The 18,836-nt window shown below is 31.5% G+C and overlaps 1 protein-coding gene across 1 annotated transcript; it reads right to left on the reverse strand.

Annotated features, from left to right (window-relative positions):
* Positions 1–797: 797 nt before the first annotated feature.
* On the reverse strand, positions 798–17,631 carry LOC133034562 (uncharacterized). The gene is made up of 2 exons (XM_061109668.1): positions 17,310–17,631; positions 798–1,342 (listed from the first exon to the last, which is right to left on the reverse strand). Exons 1-2 carry the CDS (start codon positions 17,629–17,631, stop codon positions 798–800), a joined length of 867 nt encoding a protein of 288 aa, XP_060965651.1.
* Positions 17,632–18,836: the final 1,205 nt, after the last annotated feature.

An 18,836-nucleotide genomic window follows, 5' to 3' on the forward strand; every position in this document is an offset into this window, starting at 1 on the left:
TTCTTGGGGTGGTCTAGTAGGCCCATAACACTCTTGGGAATTCTTTAGGCCAACAACTTTTTCTTTAGGGTGACCTTTAGGATTTTATTGACGGCTTCTGCTTGCCCATTTGTTTGTGGCCTTGCTGCTGCGGAGAAGCTTTTAATGACTCCGTGTTGGTTGCAGAAGTCGGTAAATTCTTCGCAGTCAAACTGCTTCCCGTTGTTTGAGACTATCTTGTGAGGCAAGCCATATCGACACACTATGTTTTTGATAACAAAGTCTAGTGCTCTTTTAGCAATTATAGTCTTCATTGGCTTGGCCTCTGTCCACTATGTGAAGTAGTCTACTGCGACTATAACATACTTTACCCCTCCCTTTCCTATTCGTAGGGACCCAATAAGATCTATACCCCAAACCGCGAAGGGCCAGGGGCTAGTCATTAGGATGATCTCGTTGGGCGGGGCTCTTGGTATGTTGATGAATCTTTGGCATGAATCATATTTCAGGACATAGTCTATACAGTCTTTCTTCATTATTGGCCAGAAGTATCCTTGTCTCAATATTTTCTTTGAGAGACTTGGGCCTCCTATATGATCTCCACAGAACCCCTCGTGGACCTCTAGCATAATTTGCTTAGCTTCAGAGTCCGATACACACCTTAGGTATGGTATGCTGAGTCCTCTTCGGTAGAGAATGCTATCCATCATCACATATCGGTGCGCTTGGTACTGTATCCTTCTAGACAGTGCCCTTTCTTGAGGTAACTCGCCTTTGGTTATGTATTCGATGATAGGGATCATCCAATTGGGGTCTGGCTAAACTGCTGCCACAATATTTTTGGTTTTGATGCTGGGCTCCGTGAGGCGTTCAACGGGCACCACCCCCAGTTTCTCAACCTCGCTGTCTGATGCTAACTTAGCCAAACAGTCTGCGTGGACATTCTTTTCTCTAGGGATTCTTTCCACCTTATAATCCGTGAACTCATGGAGCAGCTCCCAGAAAATTGCTACGTACGCAGCCATTTTTTCTCCACACATTTGATATTCTCCTGACACTTGGTTTACCACCAACTGGAAATCGCTGAAGACTTCTACTCTCATGGCTCCCAAGACTTTTGCTGATTTCAACCCTGCAATCAGGGCTTCGTACTCAGCTTCATTATTGGAAGCCGGGAATTCAAAGCGTAGAACCGCCTGGAGTCGAAGTCCGTTCGTAGATATCATTGCTATTCCAGCTCTGGATTCGTTTTCACTGGACGCTTCGTCCACGAATACTTTCCATGTTGGAGTTTGTGGCACTGGTATGTTCGCGCTTGCTTCTGCTTCATTGCACTCTGTTATGCAGTCGGCTAGCACTTGTCCTTTTATAGGCGTGCGCAGTATGTAGTGTATGTCAAACTAGCTTAACTCCATAGCCCACTTGAGGAGTCTTCCGAATGCTTCCGGCTTCTGTAGAACTTGCCGGAGCGGATGGTTTGTCAACACCTTGATGGGGTGAGCCTGGAAGTAGGGTCTTAACATTCTTGAAGCAATCAGGACCCAAAAAAACTAGCTTTTCAATCACTGGATACCGTATTTCCACCCGTAACATACGTTTGCTGACATAGTACACGGGGTGTTGGGGTTTTTCTTCTTCTTGAACAAAGGCTGCGCTGACTGCGTTCTCGAAGACGGCCAAATACAGTAACAAGTCCTCTCCGTGAACCAATTTTCATAAAATCGGAGATTTAGCCATGTGTTCTTTTAGCTTTTTGAATGCCTACTCACATTCTTCTGTCCACTCAAATTTCTGGCATTTCTTCAGAATATTGAAGAAGGTAATGCACTTGTCTGTTGAGCGGGAAATGAATCGGTTCAGATCTCTAACCCTTGTATCCTTTCTGTAGCAGAGTATAATCAAGATCTGAGCCCGAATGTCCTTCTTCTTTAAGTTTGATTCTTCACAGTCTTCCAATCTATGATTGAGTTACTGCTTGTTGTGTGTGGGCACTTACTCTTTCACTAGGTTCACGAAATCTAGAAGAGGAAAAGAGAGAAGGGGTTTCGACCAATAGAAGAGAATAGGGAAGGCTCAGTTTTACTGAAGACAGAAATTTTTGTCAGAAGATGTTATGAAAACTTGGTATTTGACTGAGCCATCACTTTCTATTTATAGGCAACTACTAGGTTTAGGTTAGGAATTATTTGGCATTAAAATAATGAAAAAATCAATTTGAAATTCCACAAATAGTGGCCGGCCATGGTGTGTTAATGGGCCCCACTTGATTTTGCAGTTTTAACAAATTTTATTTCTATTTTCTCAAAAATGCCAATTTTCCAATTCTAACCTTTTAAATGCCAAAACTGTTATAAATATTAATAATTATGTGGATGTCCAAATCTTTTATTACCATTAATTGTAATCAACATTCCTCTTTTTCTTACTTTCCCTTTTTCTTAGTTTCTTAATATCTCACTCTTGTATTTGTATAAATAGGGGTTCACCCCATTGGAATAAACAACTCAGAAATTCTCATTCACTTTCTCTTTCTCTCTTCATCTTGTTCTTCTTTCTTCTCATCTACTTTATATTATTTTATAACACGTTATCAGCACGAGTCTCTGCCCAAGCTTCAAGCATGAATCTCTGCCTAAGACCCAATGTAAGTATTTTGTTAAAGTTCTTGAATTGTTTCAAAGTCACGATACACTAAATATATATTTATATATATACTCATCTGACTGAAACAATTTCAAAAATCATTTGGTTTCCTTTTTCTTTTTATCTATATATCTATATATTATATATGTATGTATATGTTTTTATATATTTATAATTAATTTCATATATATATTATGTTCTTATCATTCATAATATTTACAATATATGTGTTCCTATGATATGATAGAGAAAATCTATATAAATTATACATATATCCAAGGATTATGTATTATCGATAAAATATTGCATATATCCTAAAGATTATGCATCATCGAGAAAATATTGCATATATCCTGAAGATTATGCATCATCGATAAAATATTGCATATATCCTGAAGATTATGCATCATCGATAAAAAATTGTATATATCCCGAAGGTTATGCATCCTCGATAAAATATTGCATATATCCTGATGATTATGCGCCTCAATAAAATCTTGCATATATCCTGAAGATTATGCAAACGTAATATTCATTATATAGTTGATGGATATATAATGAAAGAGATGAATACATATTTATATATATGTTCTTGTATTCTTTGAGGACAATGAAAAGTAATCTAATATCGATATAGATTTTGACAAACATTTCCTGAAGTAAATGTTTTATATTTGTAAAAAAAATGATTGTATTTATGTGAATACAACTAATGAATCATTAAAAATAATTATTATTGATACAATTTTATAGTGGGTTTTGAATATCCAAAAAGAATGTTAAGAAAATTGCATTGAAACATCAAAGTATAAGAATAACAATGAGCATGACTAATGTTATTTAAATACATGAGGCATGTATTTATTGTTCATCATTCCCTGCAGAGAATGATACGAATTGAAGTCAATTACTTTTAAAGATTCCTCGTATTATAGTCATGTTATTATACATTGTTATTACTTGCAATGTTAGAAATTATTGAATCTGACATATATTAAAGATTAAATTTTGCATACATCTTGGAGACTATGCAAAAATTGCATTCATATATTCTTTGAAATATCGTAAAAGAAATTGTTGAATAATTTCTTATATTTTTATGGATGAACAAGTAATAAATTTTTAAGAAATTTATAATAATGTTCTACTTGTTCAATGTCATTCCCCGAAGTGAATGTAATGATTTTAAATAATCAATGACATTATTTACTACTCAAATATTTCCAGAAAAAAGTGGAAAGAACCAAAAGATGAGATACCACACACAATCAAAGTGCATGAAATCTATATATCATGTGTGAAATTTAATAATAGTGGTCGCGTACCTGTAGTACGGACACACTTATAATCAAGATAAAAGTATACTTGATTATTTAATAGAATGTGAATTGTACAAATTTATTGTACATTTAGAATATTTAAATATCATTACCTAAAGAGAATGAATAGGCATGAAATTCTATTTCAAAGAATATAGATTTCACATATATTGGTAATGCCAGAAGCAAATTAATATATACATATTTTATTATTTCTTGAAATCAATAGTTTCAAACTATTGTTGGTACATGATATGTAAATATATAGTTACTATATAATTCAGTTTGCATATTCCCAAAAGTGGATACATAATTTGCTAATATTTGTTAGTGATCCAATATAATCAAAGTGATAAAGAATCACAAAATGATTAGTTGAAAAGCTTCCTGAAGAAGTCTTACATACAATTGCTACTTTGAGTAGTAAAATGTCTTTGTATGTACCTAGATGTGTAACTTTTATCTAGTTATGAAAGTGATAATAAATAACTTATTATATGTACTTGTTGTACATTTAAATATATAATATATCAAGTCATGATAATTAGACTGATGAATAGTCTATTAATAAATTAGACGACTTGTTAAAAAGATATCAAGAAAAATGAATGATATGTTATGGTTATATCTATTTGACCATTACAATAACATGATGAAGTTTTCATGTATCTTTTAAATTATACAAATCATTGAATTGATGATAGTGATTCCTGAAGAGTGTATATGTTTTGGAGAATAATATAATTATTATTATTCGTGTATATAAAAATGAAACTTGTAATGATTATGTTGTAATGAATTTACATTACATTTTGAAAGTTTCATTGAAATACAAATTATAGTGAACCTGAAGTTCATGAATTGAATTATTTTGACATGATCAATCATATGCAATAAATTGTCAAAGAATTTGACTAAATTTTGTTGAAGAACCAGAAGATTCTTCTCATTGTTAATTTATAAGGCTCAAAAGAAGAATGTGCATATATTTGCACATACAAAATATTTAAATTATATTTTCTTAACAATCTTGAGCCATTGTTAGATTTTTATTGCATAGTTTCTTATCGATGTGATAAGATTATATAATCATGCATTTACAAAATGTGTAAATTTATGTATTTCTAATTATACACGTATGACTCATTCTTAGAAATGAATTAAGTTCATAAGGATTGAACTTGAAACTGAAGTTTATTGAACCTGAAGTTCAATGTCATATAGTATATATGAGTTTAAACAAATATTGATTCATTGTGATATACTGAAATCCCTACAGGTATATTAATATTATTAGATATCACAATTTTTAAAAATTCTCTCGATCAGGGGGAGAGAAGCAGTTGGGATCGATGATAATTTTTGAAAAATGATCCTTGCACAAAGTATATAAGAACAATATAGTTCAAAATGATATATACCAACTGCAAATCAATATTATTCAAAGTTGAGATAGAATGAGTTGAAAACGCCTGAAGCGTAAATGAACAATGTAGAAATTATTAATAAATGTTCATTTGATTTGCCCTGAAGTTGTTAAATCTAGAGGTACTCATGGAGATACCTTATTGTTATAAAGTATTAAAATGATAACCGTGATGAAAACGGTACTCGAAAAGACTCCCAAGAGAAGTTAGACATAACACATTTGATCATAATTGAATCCCTGAAGTGATTCTATATAGGTACCTATAAATGATAAACATATTTGAAAAATATGTAATTTAAAGAGATCTCTATAAGTTATGTCAATATGGGAGGAAATTATCATTTATTGAAATTTTTGTCGACAATAAATATTGAATGTTTGCATATGCAATAAACTAACATGAGATAGCAAGGATCATGGTATTAGATTTGTTGAGAATCATCGACATACATTTTGTTTTTGGCCAAAATATTATGACTCAGTCCAGGCAAATTTACTCACATAAAGTGAAGTAAGACCTGTAGGGTGTGCAAATAAATATTTCTAATGAAAAATTTGCATATATGTATTTGTACATAATGAATTGTTGTACAAAGTTTGCATAGACATGAGATTGATTGAAGTAAGGCTTAAATATTGAGAAAATATAATCATGATTTGATTATAGCCTGGAATATATTTTATGAGGATTTATAAGCGTCACATAAATGTTGCAACAAAAGGTTATTTATTTGGAGCTCCTAATATAGTGAGAATTTGAAAAAAGCCTTATCTAAAAATTCTAGAAGAATTTAATACATGTCTTAAGTGATATAAATTCAAAGTCGCGCGCACTATATGACAAAGATCTTTGTATGAAATAAAGACATGTAAGTAAATTATTATTTGAAAAATACCTATGGTTGTCTATGCAATATAAATACGTAAATTATACGTTGTGATAGACTCTTGAAGAGTTTTTGATTAATTGAAGAACAAACTTTTATTTCTTTTGTATTTTGAGAAATATTAATGTATAAAGTTTGTTCATTAGTATTGAAGTCCTGAAGTACTTCATATGTATTAAGAATTATAGATATATGATCATTTGATATGGAAATTAAGATCATACAACAAGATGGATCAAATATATGGTCTTGGAGTACCATCATTGTTACAAACGAAAATCTATATTATCATTAATGTGTTATGTTCATATCTACTTGAAATTTTAAATTTTAGTATGAACAAAGTTGTGTACACACATGAATGATACAATTAGTTGGATAAAGACTAATGTTCCACGAACCCCTCATCTATAATTTAGAAGTCCATACATACTCTAGAAGAGTTATAGAAAATATATGATCAAAGATTATATATGGTGATATTTTAAAAGTGATAACAATAATCTTATGAGATATATTATCACCAAAAGAATTATGGATCATATGTGCATGAGGGGGAGACATATTCATGTTGCACATTTTTTCCCTTAGCTCAGGTTTTGTCCCACTGGGTTTTCCTGGCAAGGTTTTTAATGAGGCAACTTGCAAATAATTATGAATATGAAATATATATTGTACTCTTTTCCCTAGCTCAGATTTTGTCCCACTGGGTTTTTCTGGCAAGGTTTTTAACGAGGCAACTATAAATCATGTTAACATACTTGCATTTTATGAAGCAAGTAGAGAATGTGTGTGAGTGAGATCATTGGCATAGCATATTCGGGAAACATATGGATTGCACTCAAGAAAGAAGTATCAACCCAAGCAATTCTCTATGGATAATACTGCTTGCATCGTTCAACTAAAAGGAGGTACATTGAAGGAGATAGAGTTAGAACACATTTCACGAAATTCTTCTTTATACGCTTCAAGAAAATACATATTGGTGTTCAACATATTCAATCAAGTGTCAATCTTACAAACTTGTTCACAAAGTTATTACCAACATCAACATTTGAGAAGACAGCAGACAAGATCGAAATTCGTCGATTAGAAGATCTCCACAAATGCCTAAATGAGGGGGAGTTAGTTTACACTATACTCTTTTTCCTTTGATCAAGTTTTCAGCAAGATTTTTAATAAGGTAGTTATTATGGACATCCAAGGGGGAGTGTTATAAATATTAATAATTATGTGGATGTCCAAATCTTTTATTACCATTAATTGTAATCAACATTCCTCTTTTTCTTACTTTCCCTTTTTCTTAGTTTCTTAATATCTCACTCTTGTATTTGTATAAATAGGGGTTCACCCCATTGGAATAAACAATAATTATTTAATAACTAAAATATATTATTAAATAATATTTTCATTTAATTTAATTATTAACTAGACATATAAAGTCCATTAATAAATAAATAAACCTAGAATCTCTTTTCTTTACAATTTCACCCCTGCTTAGTGAAAATTCACAAATTAGACATAGTCTAACTTTAGAATTATAATTGATCAATCACGAATCAATTAATGAGTCTTACAAGCAGAATGTTCTCAACTAGAATGGGGACCATGGATCTATATGCTGAGCTTCCAATAAGTGAACCAAATTTACCAACTAAATTTCTACTTATTATTTCTTCGTTGAATCCACTCTTAGAACTTAGAATTGCACTCTCAGACTTATATAGAGCATATTATATGTTCCACGATATCAATATGCTATCTCATTTAACCATTGTTATAATCTTATTGTGATTTAAAGATCCTCTATAAAGATGATCTACATCAAGATGGGATTTCTTTACCGTTCTCACCCCTCAATGTATTTTGCCCCTTAAAACACTTAGCTACCTATAAATGGTGTTTAGTGATCTAATAATTAGTCAGTTAAACAAGAGCTCATCCATTTACTTCTATTTGCTAAGCTCGAAGGGAATCATCACTTGACTTCTATACATTAGTAGAAGCTATAGATTCCATATTTATGTTCAGCACTCCCACTCAATCATACTATCATGTTCCCAAAATATACGTATCACCCTGACCTAAAAGTAGGCTTAACTAATAAATCAAAGAACATGAATAGCACTCGTGAGTTGAGCCTAAGCATATCAGGATTTAGATTCTTTTAATCTTAAGATCAACTACTGATATTGACTTGGAAAGATATATATAATGGTATGTTTGCAATATCTTAACTTAGTTGCAATATCGGTCCAGTCCAATGTATACCCCATACATTCAAAACTAGTATACTTTACTAATGTCCTGGAAAGAACATAACACTTACTCCAAGTGTAAGTACACATCATCGCTGATTATCACATTAGTGTAAATCCAATAACACTGATGAAACAGGGACCAAGTCTTTTGATTCATATGATCACAATCACATTCCACTGTGTTGACGATACTGTAATTGTGAATAAGCATATGATCTGGATTTAACTGATTTTGTGTGTGTGAATGTAATAAACATATTAAACCGTGAGCATGTAAAATTCATGCAAACATCAATCACTTCAAATTTCTTATATTGATAACTAATCAGATTGTAAAGAGTTTTATTTAGGGCATAAAACCCAACAAACTCCCACTTGCACTAACATAAAACAAACTGTGCAAATAGGTCAATCTGATGTATTGATCTTTAGATCAAGTGTAGTATATTTGAATCCACCCAAACTTCTGGAAACTAGTTTATAAATTCATTTATGAAACATCCTTTACTATATGCTTTACTCATCATGGGATACTGAAATCTTTATTGTTTTAAAAGTACATCTGAATTAACAGAAGACATATCTCTCATATTTTAAAATATGGAATTGAGATAATACAGTGTAGACTTTTGTTCAGCAATATAACTTTCTGGTATTTTCGAAATTTACAAAGTTATAACTCTTCTCTGGTAGAGCTTGAATTATTATAGAATAATTCCTCCACCCCCAAAGTAAGCACCATCTCAAAGATCTCGAAATGAGTTGGTGAGATACAATGACAACTGATACACAGTTCCTTAATATCTAACATATAGATCACTTTCATAAATCTTTCTTGAATATCTTCTAATGTTCCCTATTTGATTACATCTCAGATAGCTCCCACTCAATAGCAGATGTTTGGTTAAATAATACTTTTCACCTCTGATTGTTTGGAGAGTTATCTAGCTGTTACTTTTGTATTAGTCTGAAACTTTAAGTTAAGACTAAGTCATCAACATAGCAGACTAGTATTTGAAGTGAAAAATACATGCCAGAGATAAAGTAATCAAAATTAAGATACCATAAAATTTTATGAGGATTAAGAATTCTAGGTTCAAGTCATTCGAATAGACTGAACTAGAGTTCTTTATCTTATTCTCATAATTCTAATAAGTTATACCTATCCATGTGTATGGTTAGATTCGCTTTTCAGTAGTGTTCTTAAGTACCTATCACAAGTATCAACCTAATGAAGGTGGGTATAGAATTTTAAAATTCTCCCACTCAATTAAGGTAGTGTGAAACTTTATCAAAGAACTTTCATAGGTATCAAACTTTTACTTACAATAGTAAAACGAAATGGAACATACAATCAAGATCAAGCATTTATATTGACAATAGCTAACTCATTATATTACTTCCATGTTTAAAGAATATATGTGTTACATAGGGAATTGTGGAATAGACTCCACCCCTAAGTATATACATGTAGGGTATTGTGGATAAACTCCACCCCTAAGTATAGAGATTATGATCCACCCCTAAAGCTTGTAAAGATCATGATTCTCTAAGTGTGATAGAGTTTATGTGGAGTTGAATACTATCCAGAGTTCATTAGATATAAAAGATCGTTGAACTGCATAGTTTTCTTAACTTTTCTCCACCCCTATCAGATCAAAAGATCCTTTTATTAAACAAATTCTTAATGATTGTATTAGAATGAACAATTATTAATAAACATAGAAATAGTTTCTAGTGTTTATTTAATATAACTCTATGAAGAGTTGTAAATATTATAGAATTTGCATCAATAATAAAAACACTTACACATACAAACATATAAATATAATGTGGTAATAGTTGATGAAGATAAATTAAATGAAGCTCAATCTCATAAATTGCAATTGTTGAATTCGAAAATTAAAGGAAACTTTATTAATTGATAAAAAAAATATTGCAACAATATGAGAAAAACAGGGATAAATATCCCTAACTAAAATTTGAAATCCAAATTGTCTTTAAACTAAAACAATTAATTCAAAAAAAAAAAAAATTGAAGAGCTTCATCTTCATCTGGACGATTTCACCCTTCGTCCAGCTTTCCGATCCAACTCATTTGAGTTCAAGTAGCTTGGCCTATAAGAAGAAGAAAACAAATAAACAAAGTTAGTCCAGAATCATAAATCCAATTGGATAATAATTCACTAAAACTCTTAAAGTTTATAATTAGAAATACCTTGTTTCTTTGCAAGAAGTTTAGGACACTAGGGTTTCCAATGACCTTTCTCATTGCAGTAGAAACACTTTCCTTTAAGTGTAGCATCACAAGAAGCAGCAGCCTTTTCCTGTTTCATGGCTTTTGTACGCTTCTTGGTGTTCTTCCACTTCTTCTTCGATTTGGGTTTCGAAGCAGAGGCAACATTTGCTTCAGGTTTCATCGTCCCATTACCATTCCCAGGATTGTGAGGTTTATTCCCTTTCTTCTTGGGTCCTCCAATCAAATTTTCATAAGTTTGAAGGTCATTGACTAACTCATGAAAGTCTATTTCCTTCTTATTCATGACATAATTTGATGTGTATGGTAGAAATGCTGGAGTCAGGCTATTCAAGATAAGGCTTACTTGAGTAGCACTATCTATTTCAGCACCATGATCCTAGGCTTCTTGGAAATAACTTGCCATGAAGAGAACATGGTCACGCACATTTTGATGAGGTTCCATCCGTGCATTAATGTACTTCTTAGTCGCGTCAAAGCGTGACTGAAGTGATGCCTTACCGAATAGCTCATTTAACTTCGTCATAACTTCAACAACCTTCTCGGTTTTAGAAAATTGAGTTTTGAGGGTGTCAACCATGCTGGAAAGCATAAAGTATATAGCTTTGTCATTTGCTTTCTGCCAACGCTCATACTTTTCTTTCACAGCTTTGGATGCATTGTCCCCAGGCACTTCAGGTGACGGCTCAGTTAAAACAAACAAGGCACTTTCTCCTATGAGAGCAATATTAATGTTCTCATTCCACTTAGGAAAGTTAGAACCATTCAGCTTATTTTCAATCAACAGTGATAACATGGGATTCATTTTGGTAATACAGGATACTACAAAATAATAGAAATCAATTAATAATGGTTTAACACAAAAATCAATTCAGAAATTATAAGCACATAGCAAGTAGGAATGATATGAGAAAATACTTAAAAAAAATTCAATCCTAAATAATTTCCAAGGTTTTTCAATAAATTGATATCAGTGTCCCGTTTAGGCGAGAGTCAAAGCTACCATCTATTGAATAGAGTTTTTAGCTCATCTAAAATGTTAAACATTCTAGCAACCTTTTATTCGATCAAGATTGGAATCCAGCGTTGTCCCGTTTAGACGAGAGTCAAGGCTATTCTATCTTATGAGCTACTACCATTGTTTCGCAATTTGCAAGTCAAATATGGTCGCCACAATTAGGGTGATCTATACCATATAAAACACTTACAAACTACTTATCTTTCGAGATTAAACGGTGCGAAATTGCTAATGAACGTTCCTCCATTAGGGAGGATTACTCACTAAAACAAACGTGATGTAAAACCAACAATGGAGATCGAATATCTTAATAATAATAAAGCTCATTCTTTAAAATGTATTTTCTTTATTATTCTAATAAATATACTCATTAAATTCGAATTTAGAATTAAAAAATTCAAAAATAAGAATTTAATATAATATTTAAAAAATTATACTTACATGGTGATTTGAAATAAAATTAATTATTTCCATCTTAGTAATAATCTTAAATATAAATATTAAGGAAATTAATTTAAGTTTTATTAATTTAAATTAATTAGCAACTTAAAAATTTCCTTGAGAATATATTTATTGTATTCGAAAAATAAAGTATAAAAATTATACAAATTTCGAATATAATAAAAATTAGAAAAGAAATACTTCAAGCAAAAATATCACCTATCTAGATTTTCTTTTGACTAATTAATTCAATTTCTAATAATATGTTTTAACCTTCTTTTATTTTAAATTAATCAATATATGAAAAAATCATTGATTTAAGTTGGCCCAAGAATTAATTAAAATAAATAATTAATTTACAACTCAATCTATTTTTTCCAAAAAAAATTCAAAAATATTGCATAAATAAAATGCAATTTTCGAAATTGATTAATAAAATCAAAAATATATTTTGAAAATTATTTAAATTTAGGTTGAAAAATTAAATTTCAACCTAAAAATAATTTTCTATTTAATTAAGTGTCATGAAAAATAAATATTTAAGTATCATGATGAAAATCAACTTAGATATTTAAATTTTTCAATTTAATTAAATGTATTAAATTTAAGAAATAAATAATTAAGTGTAGAGAAGGCTTAATTATTAATTTCTAGTTTAATACTAGGAAAAATATATTTAAATAAAATTGTACCAAAATTAATTATTTAAATAATTAATTTCACAATGTATAATATTTTTTCTATTTGAATATTAGAAATAATAAGTAGTCTAGAAATAACTATCTAGAATATATCTTATTTGATTAAGTATCTTTTCAACAAAAATTTGAAAAATATCTAATTTAAGTTGTTTAGAAAAAATCTAGAACTTAAATAATTTCAAATTTAGATTTAATTAAATATCAAAAATTAAGTTATAACCACTTAATTTGTAAAATATTCTATTTTAAGTTAATATTCGAAAAGATATTAACTTAAAAAATATCAAAAATATTCCATTTTAAGTTAATATTCGAAAAGATATTAACTTAAAAAATATCTTAAGAATCTTTAATAACTAATGCCTAGGATTCTTCAACTTAATTTAAAATTTAAAGATATTAACTTAAAAAATATCTTAAAAATCTTTAATAACTAATGCCTAGGATTCTTCAACTTAATTTAAAATTTAAATAAAATATTCAAATTTAAGTTAGATAAGAAAAATCAGTTGATACAACTAATTTATAACTTAAATAGGAATATTTAATTAAATAAGCTCCAGAAAGAATCTAGTTAGTTAAAATTCTCTATTTAATTAAATACAAGAAAAATACAAATAGTTTTGTCTAGAAATAATATCTAAAACTAAAGGTGTTTTTCTTAAAATTAACTTTAAAATATTAAAATGAAAATAAATTTCATATATTTTAAGTTAATTATGTTGCTAATTAAATTTTATTAGGTCAAACTAATATAATTAACCTAGTACAGTTATTTAAATCAGGCAAATGGGCCTTCACAATTGGGGTAGTTCATGTGAGGGGGTGCTGGGTTCAGTATGTCGTACCCACTTCTATGGCTCCCAACTCTCACACAAGGCCCAAAAGAGAGGAATTTAACCTTAAAATAAATAACTGTTATTAATTGAATAGGTCCAATAACTAAATGGACCTAAATAAAATCTATCAAGGTGTGACATTTTATTTAGCAACAACCTATATGCATCTATATATAATAAAATAAACACATAGGCTCACACTGGTACACACTTGGATGGATCCTATCATGTTGCTAGGTCATACAGAGATGAAAGAAGATTGTAAAGTTTACCTGTTACAAATTATTAACTTGACCAAGGGAGCCATCAGATCATTAGATCTGGCAAAAAAGTAACCATGGCTATTTGCAATCAAGTAATAATAGGTTTTGAAAACTTACACACAAGCTAAAACCACATACTCCTGCAACAAGGTTAGCTGGATAGTTGGAAGTAGGATTTATTTAATTTTAAATAAATAATTTCGAAAATAAAAATAATTAAATAAATAAATAAAAAATAAAATTTTGATTTAATTTTCGAAAAATTAAAAAAAAATTATTTATTTTCGAAAATAAAAAAATATTAATTTAAATTTTGAAATTATTAAAAATAAATATTTAAAATTAAACCTACAATTTTGAAAAATTAGGTTTCAACTAACCTAAATATCAATTCAATTTTTTTTTTTGCTAACTACTTTTAAAAATTATATTTTATTTTATAAATAAAAATCAAATAAAAATTAAAAAAGATAAATTAAATATCTTTTTCAGATTTTAAATTTAATTTAAATAAATAAAATAACAAAATTTAAAAGTTAGCAAAATATCTTACATCTATTTAAAATTTCATGATTATAGTTATCTTATTTTAAATTTAAATAAGGTCAAATTATTTAAAAGAAATTAAATTTAAAAAATTTAATATCTGACCTTAAATTTAAAAATAAGATAAGACATAATCAAATTTAAAAATAAGAAAGATATTTAAGCAAAAAGATAGATATTTACTAATTTCAAATTCAAATTACACTAATATCATTAATTAAACTAAAGAAATATTAAATAAATTAATTATGATAATTAGAATTGAATTAGGAATAGTAAATATATAAATACAAAACTACACAAAAAATCGGAACTTAAATCTATGAAAAAGCATGAAAAAACGAAGAAAAACGAAAAATTTGTGAGCTGTACGGACAGTATGCCAAGCATACTGTCCGCGCGCACAAAGGAGGCTGCATGGGCGAGATGGTGCGGCGCAGAAGGCTGCAAGCAGCCATGTCCGCGCGCGGAGCCCAGAATCTCAGACAACCAGGTTGTCTGCGCGCGTGGTGTCCGAGGGACAAGCCTCGTGCGCGCGCGCGTGCCTAGATGCACGACTCCGATATTTTTCGAAACTTTAAAAAATCATAACTAATTCAAATTAAATCGAAATTGAGTTCTGTAAAAAAGTAACTTGCTTAATTTTTTCCATACCATCCAATAAAAATAATTCTAGAAACAATATTTCAATTATTTTTCACGAAAATTCACAAACATCAATCAATTATCATATAACACTCAATACAACATGAAACCATCCAAATAACAAATAATCGTTTTAAAGTCCAAATTTCTTGCAAGCAAATCAATTACCATAGCTCTGAGGCCAGTTGTTAGATATTTATTTTACCAGGATCTTAGATCTACTCAAAAGTATGTTGTTTAACACCCTAAATATGAACTTTCTAAAACGATAAAACAAACACATATAAAGTTAAGAAAACCTTACATTGATGCAGCAGAATTAATGTCTCTTTCCACTCAGATCTCTAACCCTTGTATCCTTTCTGTAGCAGAGTATAATCAAGATCTGAGCCCGAATGTCCTTCTTCTTTAAGTTTGATCCTTCACAGTCTTCCAATCTATGATTGAGTTACTGCTTGTTGTGTGTGGGCACGTACTCTTTCACTAGGGTCACGAAATATAGAAGAGGAAAAGAGAGAAGGGGTTTCGGGCAATAGAAGAGAATAGGGAAGGCTCAGTTTTTCTGAAGAGAGAAATTTCTGTCAGAAGATGTTATGAAAACTTGTTATTTGACTGAGCCATCACTTTCTATTTATAGAAAACTACTAGGTTTAGATTAGGAATTATTTGGCATTAAAATAATGAAAAAATCAATTTGAAATTCCACAAATAGTGGCTGGCCATGGTGTGTTAATGGGCCCCACTTGATTTTGAAGTTTTAACAAATTTTATTTCTATTTTCTCAAAAACGCTAATTTTCCAATTCTAACCTTTTAAATGCCAAAACTAATTATTTAATAACTAAAATAGATTATTAAATAATATTGTCATTTAATTTAATTATTAACTAGACATATAAAGTCCATTAATAAATAAATAAACCTAGAATCTCTTTTCTTTACAATTTCACCCCTGCTTAGTTAAAATTCACAAATTAGACATAGTCTAACTTTAGAATTATAATTGATCAATCACGAATCAATTAATGAGTCTTACAAGCAGAATGTTCTCAACTAGAATGGGGACCATGGATCTATATGCTGAGCTTCCAATAAGTGAACCAAATTTACCAACTAAATTCCTACTTATTAATTCTTCGTTAAATCCACTCTTAGAACTTAGAATTGCACTCTCAGACTTATATAGAGAGCATATTATATGTTCCACGATATCAATATGCTATCTCATTTAACCATTGTTATAATCTTATTGTGATTTAAAGATCCTCTATATAGATGATCTACATCAAGATGGGATTTCTTTACCGTTCTCACCCCTCAATGTATTTTGCCCCTTAAAACACTTAGCTACCTGTAAATGGTGTTTAGTGATCTGATAATTAGTCAGTTAAACAAGAGCTCATCCATTTACTTCTATTTGCTAAGCTCGAAGGGAATCATCACTTGACTTCTATACACCAGTAGAAGTTATAGATTCCATATTTATGTTCAGCACTCCCACTCAATCATACTATCATGTTCCCAAAATATACGTATCACCCTGACCTAAAAGTAGGCTTAACTAATAAATCAAAGAACATGAATAGCACTCGTGAGTTGAGCCTAAGCATATCAGGATTTAGATTCTTTTAATCTTAAGATCAACTACTGATATTGACTTGGAAAGATATATATAACGGTAAGTTTGTAATATCTAAACTTAGTTGCAATATCGGGCCAGTCCAATGTATACTCCATACATTCGAAACTAGTATACTTTACTAATGTCCTGGAAAGAACATAATACTTACTCCAAGTGTAAGTACACATCATCGCTGATTATCACATTAGTGTAAATCCAATAACACTGATGAAACAGGGACCAAGTCTTTTGATTCATATGATCACAATCACATTCCACTGTGTTGACGATACTGTAATTGTGAATAAGCATATGATCTGGATTTAACTGATTTTGTGTGTGTGAATGTAATAAACATATTAAACCATTAGCATGTAAAATTCATGCAAACATCAATCACTTCAAATTTCTTACATTGATAACTAATCAGATTGCAAAGAGTTTTATTTAGGGCATAAAACCCAAAACCTTCCCGATCAAGCTTTGCACATCTTTGTGCTTCTTGGGAGAAGGCATGTTTAGCAAAGTCTGAATTTTTTCCGGGTTTGCCTCTATTCCTCTTTCGCTGACGATAAATCCAAGAAACTTTTCTGATTTGACCCCAAAAGTGCACTTCTTCAGGTTAAGTTTCATTCCATACCTCCGGACCACTTCGAAGCATTTTGCGAGGTTGTTTGCATGACTTTCACATGCCTTTGATTTGACCAGCATGTCGTCTACGTAAACTTCCATATTCCGTCCCAGAAGGCCTTTGAACATCCGGTTAACCATTCTCTGATACATTGCACCAGCATTTTTTAGTCCGAAGGGCATGACCAGGTAGCAGTATACCCCCTTACTGGTCCTGAAGCTAGTGCCTTCTTGATCTGCAATGTGCATCTTAATCTGATTATAGCCGGCGTAGGCACCATGAAGGACAGTAGCTTGAATCCGGAGGTGGCGTCCACCATTTGGTCAATCCGGGGTAAAGGGAAGCAATATTTCAGGTAGGCTTTGTTTATATCAGTAAAGTCTATGGACACTCACCATGTCCCATTAGGCTTGGGTACCAGTACCGGATTGGCTAGCCACTCCGAATAATATACGACCCGGATCAGGCCATTAGCCAGTAGCTTGTCCACTTCTTTTTCCAGAGCCTCTGCCTTTACTGGATCAAGGGGGCACCGATTCTGTTGAACTGGCGGCACTTTCGGATGGACGTTCAGGACATGGGTAATTACATGCAGACTTATGCCGCTCATATCTCCTTGGCACCACGCAAAAACATCTGTGGCTGCCCTTAGTGCTTTAACTATTTTTTCTTTTTCTTCTGGTTCTAGGCTCTTTCCCAGCCGGAGGATCTTGGTAGGGTCGAGGTCACACACTCGTACTTCCTCAACGTCTTCCATAGGTTCTACAATTTTTTCAGATCCCACACGAGGATCCAACTCATCTTCTTCTCCCAACTCTGGCTCAATATTCTCACGGACCATTAACACTGCTAAGTGGGCCGCGACATTATAACACTGTTTGGCCTCACCTTGGTTACCCCTCACGGTCCCCAGTCCGGCCTCCTGGGTGGGGAATTTCTGGCACAGGTGCCGGATGGATGTAACTGCACCAAAATCTACCAGGGCTGGCCGGCCAAGGATTGCATTATAGGCCGTTGGGCAGTCCACCACCACAAATGTGCAGTACTTAAAATTACTCTAGGGTGTATCCTGGCAGAATGTGACAAGCAACCTCACCTTTCCCATTGGGATGAGCGTGGTTCCATTGAATCCCGTGAGTTGGGAACCGCTCAGTGATAGATCTCGATCCATGAGGCCTATTGCGGTGAAGGCTTCTTTAAACAACAAATTCACGGAACTCTCATTGTCGATCAATATTCTAGCTACAATCTTATTGGCAATGGGAGTCTCTATGACCAGGGGTCATGGTGAGGGAAACGCACCAGTCTTGCGTCTTCTTCCATGAAAGTAATTGGCTGATCCATGACTCGGGGCCTT

This window comes from Cannabis sativa, chromosome 2 (assembly GCF_029168945.1).
Source record: "Cannabis sativa cultivar Pink pepper isolate KNU-18-1 chromosome 2, ASM2916894v1, whole genome shotgun sequence".
Classification (NCBI taxonomy): Eukaryota; Viridiplantae; Streptophyta; class Magnoliopsida; order Rosales; family Cannabaceae; genus Cannabis; species Cannabis sativa.